General features: G+C 46.3%; 2 protein-coding genes across 2 annotated transcripts in view; one reads left to right on the forward strand and one right to left on the reverse strand.

Moving 5' to 3' along the window:
* Positions 1–2,107, forward strand: part of LOC142901532 (rap1 GTPase-GDP dissociation stimulator 1) — a 9,559-nt gene extending 7,452 nt beyond the window's left edge. Inside the window, exons 10-14 of the mRNA XM_076046079.1 lie at positions 112–237; positions 728–867; positions 978–1,104; positions 1,583–1,711; positions 1,868–2,107. Of these exons, the coding sequence (XP_075902194.1) occupies positions 112–237; positions 728–867; positions 978–1,104; positions 1,583–1,711; positions 1,868–1,992 (647 nt within the window). The 3' untranslated portion in view covers positions 1,993–2,107. The remainder of the gene's footprint in view (positions 1–111; positions 238–727; positions 868–977; positions 1,105–1,582; positions 1,712–1,867) is intronic.
* A 1,634-nt stretch (positions 2,108–3,741) lies between these two features.
* cdk1 (cyclin dependent kinase 1) lies at positions 3,742–8,147 on the reverse strand. Its single transcript, XM_076046148.1, has 8 exons — positions 8,024–8,147; positions 7,316–7,358; positions 7,012–7,168; positions 5,849–5,972; positions 5,408–5,578; positions 5,096–5,259; positions 4,792–4,933; positions 3,742–4,133 (listed from the first exon to the last, which is right to left on the reverse strand). The coding sequence occupies exons 2-8, from the start codon at positions 7,350–7,352 to the stop codon at positions 4,023–4,025; spliced, it is 906 nt and encodes a 301-aa protein (XP_075902263.1). The 5' UTR covers positions 7,353–7,358; positions 8,024–8,147; the 3' UTR covers positions 3,742–4,022.
* Positions 8,148–8,272: the final 125 nt, after the last annotated feature.

Consider the following 8,272-nt stretch of genomic DNA (forward strand, 5'->3'; position numbering starts at 1 on the left):
CTTTAGCTGGATTTGAGCAACGTTTCAATTGAGCCCTTTAGTGTACGTCTATGGCGTATAGTAATATATATACATATATATATATATGTGCGTGACTTTGGTGCGGCTCAGCTTCCAACAAGGTGCGGATGCTGGAGGACGGAGTGGCTGAACGGATCAAGACCCTCCTGCGCTCAGACATGCCACCCGTCCAGTTCAAACTCCTGGGGACGCTGCGCATGTTGGTGGACGGACAAGGTGATTGCCACGTGACTTTATACACCCACAAATATGGGAGGGTCGAATTCTAATTGGAACAATTTATTCATAATGGATTTCTGTGCTATTTCTGCCTGGGCATTGTACAGCTTGTAATGAGTGCAGGGCTTTTATTAGATTTGAATGTTTTGTTGCTTGATTTGCAAATGTGCCTGTTTATACTTGATGGATAATATGACTTCAGTCTATACAGTTTCAGTAGGTTGGTTATTGGAAGGCAGGGCAATAAGTTCCAACAGAGGTTTTTCTCCATCTGGCTGCAAACATTTCCACCAAGTCTCTTTCTGCTGTTGTTTAAGATGCACAAGTGGCTCTGGGGAGAAGTCACAGTGTGTTGAAACACATGGAAAAATGTTTGGTTTTCAGTTGGCTTTCATTCACCTCCTTTCTCTCATTGATTTGGCCACCGTCGGACCCTCACTTCAGTGGCCAGCTGTGTTGACGCGGAGCTCTTGTGTGTTCTCGGCAGAGGAGGCGGCGCTGGTGCTGGGCAGGGACGCTGAGCTGCTGACTCAGATCATGGACTGGTGTGAAACCAAGGAGCACGGAGGAGTGAAGGGAGAAGCCAGTCGCCTGCTGGCCGCTCTCATCAGACACAGCCGCAGCCCAGTAGGTGCCCCCACACCGCCTGCCTGAGACACACTGGGCTCCTTCTGTTCAGCCAGTGATCTAGTTTGGGGTTTTTTCTTTTTTGTCTTTGTCTCATTGACACCAAACAGGAAGTGGTTGGTGCTGTTGCAAAGGCGGGTGGAGTTCAGCACCTGATCTCCATGGCCACCAGCGAGCACGTCATCATGCAGAACGAGGCCCTGGTTGCCTTGGCCATCGCATCTGCTGTGGATGTTGGTAACGACGTCTTCCTTCCTTCCTTTGTTTCTGTTTGTTCTGGCCAACATTTAGAAGAAGAATATAATAATAATAATAATAATAAACTTTATTTGTATAGCGCTGTTCATGCAAAAGAGATGCAACCCACAGTGCTTAACAACAACAAAAATAATGAAAAATAATAATAATAATAATAATAATAATAATAATAATAATAAAAAAAACATACTCATCAGACTAGAACTGCATGTATGTAATCATCACATGCCTGCACATACACAACACCTGAGCATGTTTGACAGGTTTGCACTGGATCTCAAATTAGAGAACAAAAGACAGTAATTCTAAGCAACATGGACCGACTGTAGGTCTGCTTGAACCAGGTAACACACACACACACACACACACACACACACACACACACACACACACACACGCACACACACACGTGTCTCCTCTTTTTCCATGTGTTTATTGTCTGGATGCGACCGCTCAGAGTCCATGAAGGCTCCTTTCAAAGAAGCAGAGCTGCTGCCCATGCTGCAGAAGATGCTGGAGGATCCAGTGGCAGCAGTGGAAGTCAAGTTCAGTGCGCTGGGCCTCATCTGCAGCCTGGCACAGTCAGGTAGAGCCACTGGCAAGATACTGCCCTCTTCTTATTGGCACTCTGTTCGTCAGAGTGCCAACGTCTTGTCACTTTGGGTGGAGGGAAAAAAGGTGCTGGTTGGTTCCGCGGCAGGTTTTCAGAACTTTTCTCTCCCTCCTCATGTGCCCTGCGCAGGGATGGCGGAGGAGTTGAAGTCTTGCAACATCAAGGAAAGCCTCCACAAACTGGCAGATGATAAGAGTGCAAAGGTTGCGTCGCAGGCCACTTCCATCCTGGCCATCCTGGAGGAATCCAGCTGAAACCCTCTGAAGGACCGACAGTAGGGGGCGATCAAGCTCAGTAAAAGATGATATTTGTTGTTACGCAGTGGATAAAAGCAGCAAACGCACTTAGTGAAGGATCTGTCTCACCATCTCAGAAGGGGGCACTGAGGATTCAGAGCCATTACGTTGCTTTTTAAAGGGGAAAAAATCAATCCATCAGAAATCCATCCATCCAATCATAATTCCTGAAAGGTGTTCAGCGCTGATTGTGGTAATTATGGCTTCAACAGGTTTCATAGACAGACTAATAGGAAAGGATTTGGACAAAGTAACCCATAAACACTTTTTTTCAACGTTGTAGATGGAGAGCCACAGTGTGCTCCAGAAATATTTTCTTTCTAGGATGTCCTGGGATCACCCCAAGACGTGTGAGACAAATTCCATGCTTTTACCTGCAGCGCAACAAATTTTCATATATTTATGATGGATATTTATATATGTATATATGATGGACCTCTACTACTCTGTGGATTTATCCACAATATGCAATGGTGTATTTTATTTAAAAGTATTTAAACAGCACAACCACTAGGCTTCTTAACGGTATCCCATTGTGCAGCAGATAATTGATATCTTAGCTATCAGTCAGTGTCCATGTCTCCTCTCAGCACTTCCCGAGCCGGTTCAGTGTTCTATTGAAAAAAGATAAAACAGCAGAAACACACAGGGAGCAGGTTCTCAGATGCTAAAGCCTCGCCATAAGCAAGAAAGTGTGCATTATTCATTGGTCTCGAGCAGAGCCAGTGATGCAATGTCAATGTCCTACACACTATATTTGATAGTCTGTAATTCTTTCTGAAGCACAAGTACAAGACGCCGTGCACGTCAATCACTAGCGTGTTTCCTCAAACCCTGAAAAGTTTCATGCAAATTTATTTTTAATGTACAATAAAGGGTTTTATGGACGTACACAAAGAAAGAGGCTGTTTGTGCTGTAGCGTTGACTCGGCCACTCCACCACTGACAGGTGTTAAAATGAGCGGGGGATCTGTTGAGGTGTAGCGCCAGGCAATGTGTCTTATGATGTGTTGAGTTTAGCACTGCAGGGATGAGATCAGCAACCTCAACACAACTCAGCCCGAGTCTATCACTTAGTATCTTAATGTGACTGAGATGCCTGAAGAAGCCTTGGTTAACTTTCTTAATCAGTAGTTTCCCTGCAGGCTTTGCATTGCTCCATCACTCTAGATTATTGTTGGAGTTTTTTTTTGGAAGATGACAGCAGGTTGTGTGGATTTATGGACCAGAGGAGGAAATAAAAGCACGTTCTGTCAACGACACACCAGGAGGACTTCATCTATCAAATCAAATCCACTGCCAGTTATGCAAGAGAGAACCACAGGCTGTCCTTGTGTGTGTTGAGGCCGAGCTGATCTTCACTATTTTTGGATGCAATGCCATGACGTTCACTTCCGTGCTGGTGGGGGTGGGGCTAAACATTGAATGTGTAAGTGGAGATGATATAGATATGTTTTGGCTCGGTGCTTGTGGCGTCACGACTGATTTATTTGGAATCGCTTCACGACTGATGAAGAGATTGTGTGACTGTTTAGCATTGTGACAATATTGTAAATATAAACTACCAAAGTACAGCTGATTCGTGCCTTGTCGTCATTCTAAAGAAACCGTGTACACAACACAGAGGCACGTTAACACTACGCAGTCCATGGCTCCACTGTAGCAGGAGAGCAAGCGCTGACGGAGGCCTGGTAGGGAAGATACATGTAACACTGAAGCTTTCTGAACGTTTAATCTCATCTGCTCAGTATGTACAGGGGAAACCTCTTCATTACATTCATCTCAATTCTTTTTTTTTTTTTCTGTTTTTCAATATAGGAAAATAGGTCTGAATTTAATAAATGAGCTTTTAAGATCATAAAAAGTACACTTTTATTGAAAGGACATTGTTGGAAGACAATACTACATAGAGCCTACAACAATTTTCACACAAAAGTATTTACAAAGTGACAAAGTTTGACATTGCGTTGTTCATACACATATTAGAGTCAGATAATGTTGGCTGCAGGCAGGCTGGATTTGTCCAAGTCGTCAAAGTAGGGGTGAGTCAAGGCCACGCGTGCAGAGATCCTCTTTGGGGGGTTGTAGGTCAACATTTTCTATGCCGGGGGAAAACACAGAGGGAACACAGAGGGAACACAGAGGGAACATGGTCACTTTGGCTGCCGTCTGGTTTCAACGCTGCTTCTACACTTTTTTCCAACTGCCTGGAAAACCTCCAGGCTGGAGGTCACATTTATTTCACAGACGGATAAAGCAGCCAATTCAGAGGGCTGCGTGTTATGCTGCGTGACTTTGAACCTGTGATGCACGAGGGTCAAACGCATCACGAGGAAGTCAAGGAGAACGGCAAGGACAAACTGAATGAAAAACTGTTTTTTTTTTAAAGGCCATAATTGCAGTGAATAGTCCAGAACCCCAGGGGCATGACCTGCGCAATAAAGGGCAACAGTGCAGTCACTGCAGAATGTGACTGTGTTGAGTGTTGTGTGGCATGTGTGTCTTTTTTGTAGTTTGGTTTTTAGTTTTTATTGCTCCTTTTTTTTATATACGATGCACCAAAAGAAGGCACTTTTAAATTCCGTTGTACTCCTGCGTAACGACAATAAAGAATTCAAGAGCATCGACTGACGGAGCAGAAGTCCAACAGCCTGCTGGTAACAAGCAGTAACTGCGTTAGGTTGTGTGTGTGTGTGTTGTGTGTTGTGGCAGTCAAGCTGGAGAATGCACCACCGTGACCCGTTGCATCTTTCTTACCGCCAGCAGGTCCAGGCCATTCTTGTCCAGGTTCTTCACCATGGACGACAGGTTGCCAGACTTCCACTTAGGGAAGGTGTTCTTGTAGTCGGGCAGGCTCTCCACATCAGGCCAAACATCGTTGTTTGGAGTTCCCAGAGTCCTGAGAAGACAAGGAGAGAGAGTCTGTGTGAGGACAGAGAGAATCTGTGGTGGAATGAAAAACTCACTCAACCACAAAACCAGGTGCGTCTCGTGCAAAGTACATTTCACGGATAAAACTCAAAATTAGCAGGGTTGAAGGTTGAAGGATGCTGGAGTCTACCTGAAGATCCTGAAGAGCTGGTCGATCTCCGAGTCGCCATGGAACAGAGGCTTCTTGGTGGCAAGTTCAGCAAAGATGGTGCCGGTGCTCCAAACGTCAACCGGGGTGGAGTAACGAGACGAACCCAGGAGGACCTCTGGAGCTCGGTACCACAGGGTCACCACCTGGAACACACCGAGTCCAGTCAGTCAGCACCAGGCGGGCCAGCGGAGAGCGTCGGAGAGAGGCGATGCCAAACCCACTGGAGACACCCGAGTCTCACACACTTCAAAGCAACAACGAGGCCGCGCCTGGCGAGCTCGGCGTCCTCACCTCGTGGGTGTAGACCCTGACTGGAATGCCAAAGGCTCGCGCCAGGCCAAAATCTGCCAGCTTGATGACGCCTTTGTTGTCGATGAGGAGGTTTTGGGGCTTGAGGTCCCGGTGCAGGACGCGCCGGCTGTGACAGAAGTATATTCCCTCCAGGATCTGGTACAGGTAGCTCTACATGGCACAAAGAGGGACGGAAAGAGGCGGCATCAATCATTTGCATGGTCCGATCTACGACCTCAGTTCTAACTGGAACCTGCAACTCTGACATTGACGCTAAACATGTCGGTTCCTGGAGATCAACTTAATCCCTCCCCCCCCCCCCCCCCCCCGGATTAATGGCAGGAGGCACGGCTTCACTGAAGACCAGGATGAAACGATGTAAAAGATAGGATGTACAACACGAGTGGAATGTGGGAGCATTGGATGGCAAAGAGCGGATACCTTCACCAGCATCGGGTCCATGAACTGTCCAGAGGGGATGGAGTCCAGGTACTTCTTCAGGTCCATGGACAGGAACTCGAAGATGAGGTAGAGACGAGACTCCTGCATCAGGACATCCAGCAGTCTGGACACAAACACAAGGTTTCGATGCAACATGGTGGACGGTGGTAGTAATTAATGCAAGCAGAAAAACAATCGATCCCAGATGGACGGGTGTACAATGCAAGATGATTGCATGAATATCATTCAAGCAAAGGAGACCTGGTGAACGCTTGATGACCACAACTTGTAGAGCTTCCCGAGTCGACAGGAGACACAAAACAGTGAATTCCACAGACAAGCAGGTACGGAGGCGAGAACATCCTTCAAGCTCCTGCGTTCATCATTGAACAGAGTCGCCACCAGTAGAGTTTCCACCTGGTCTTGATGTTTCACCTCCGTCAGTGAGCCAAAGGATCAAAACTCATTAGTCCTTCAACCCTTGATGATGAAATCATCGTCTTCCAGCGCTCAAGAGGACGAAAACTAAAACCAAGCAAACTCAACTCAAATGTTTGATAAACAACATTCATCCAAGCCGTCAGTGAGCTCCCGCCAAAATAAGAAAAGTCTTGTATGGCGTAACCAAAGCCAAGTGAGTGAGGTGAGTGACACAGAGCTCAAACTGACAGCAGGGGGCGGTGACGCCAGATCCTGCTGAGCCACTGGAACGATGCATCACAAAGGACACCAACACCTCTCGGAGGTTTAGTCACAGCATCCTCGTCCTGGGTCTGTGAGCAGCCATCAACCATCTCAGCTGCAGCCCCTTCAAACATGTAGAACAAAGCACCAACCACTTCTCTGGAGATGTGTTTAATTCCTCTCCTTCTTCATGAGAGGCCATTCCTCTGCAGTACAAGGTGAAAAACATGGTATCATCTGGGGCAGGTACCAGGAAACTCTTTAACCCTTTAAACGGCTGTATTGAAAACAGTAAAAACAACACCGTTCCCATCCAGAGGAAGACCAATGTTCCACTCTACCAACAACTTTGTCCCCAGAAATATTCTTATTTCGTGGTAGTAAACCGAGTGCAAATTTTCCCTCAGAACTTTTGTTGTTGTTGTTGCGGCCGTGCAGAGCCCACCACCAGACGACCCGGCTTCACTTGCTGAACCCACCTGACAACGTTGGGATGTTTGAGCTCCTGCAGCAGCGTGACCTCTCGGATGGCCGTGCTCGGCACGCCTTCCTCTTCGCTTTCCAGACGGATCTTCTTCATGGCCACCACCTGGCCCGTGGCCTTGTGCCGGCCCTTGTACACCACTCCGTAGGTACCTGGGAGAACAGTGGAGACCGCCGCCCGCTCAGGTCAGATGCTTTTAATGCCAATGTTGTACTGCAGGGACGGGTATAGTTTATCTCCACAGCCACCACATTAGTTTCATCACTTAAAGAAGGAAAGGAAAGGAAAACAACACAAACCTTCTCCGATCTTCTCTATTTTCAAGTAGTCCTCCATTATATCCTGTTGATGATCATTACAGAGGGCTTATTCAAAGTCACATGGTGAGTTCTTTCTTTCTTGACTAACATACATCGAGTGAACGAGGTTTGGTGTTGAGTGGCACTGCACTAGAAAACCTATGAGTAGTTACACTAGGGCGGTGGATCAGCATAAAGATCGACTGTGTTCTCTCTACCAGTTCCGGTTGTTAACAGTCTCATAAAGAAAATACAATTTAAAAAAACAAAACAAAAAAATACCTCATCACTTTTTTCTCTTTTTTAAAAAAAAACAAAAAAAAAACGACAATCGAAAACGTCGATTGACGCTTAACACAAGGCGATGGTTTAAACTCAGTTATATGGGCAACGACAAAAAAAAAAAGAAAAAAGAAAGAAAAATCAATCTGCTGGCTCTTTGTGGACACTTGTGTCCAAGGTTGTAACGTTAAAATACAACAACAACCAGCCGTTGGGTGGTCTTTTTTTTTTTTTAAATTAAAAAAAAAAAAAAAATCATGCTATGCTAAAAGCGCAAGGTCACCATTAGCCTCAGTGTTAACGGTTAGAGGGAACCCGTCAACATAGTTTCTACTGGCAACACAACTTTGTGGCAGTATGATGCGAAAGTAGGTTTCAATTGACATCAATTTCTATCATGCTAACGCAAAATAAAGGCATTAATACCTGGTCGTGTCGTGGCTTGTGCTGCGCAGTGGACGTCGCGAACAACTGGGATGGCTGCTGCTTCTGTTGCTGCGGCTGAGAACACTTTTGAATCGAGCGCAGTTTGGGAGCAGTTTACAAACTGACCAATGGCGTTCAGTTTAGTTGTTCAAAAGCCGCCAACCAGGCAACGACAATGTATCACGTGGCCTGGGCGGGAGAACGGGCGCCGAACACCAGTTTCACAAAATGCAGGACGCGAAGAAGAAA

The sequence above is a fragment of the Nelusetta ayraudi genome, unplaced genomic scaffold (genome assembly GCF_046127955.1).
Source record: "Nelusetta ayraudi isolate G7.1 ecotype Tasmania unplaced genomic scaffold, CSIRO-AGI_Nayr_v1 ptg000089l, whole genome shotgun sequence".
NCBI classification, from domain to species: domain Eukaryota; kingdom Metazoa; phylum Chordata; class Actinopteri; order Tetraodontiformes; family Monacanthidae; genus Nelusetta; species Nelusetta ayraudi.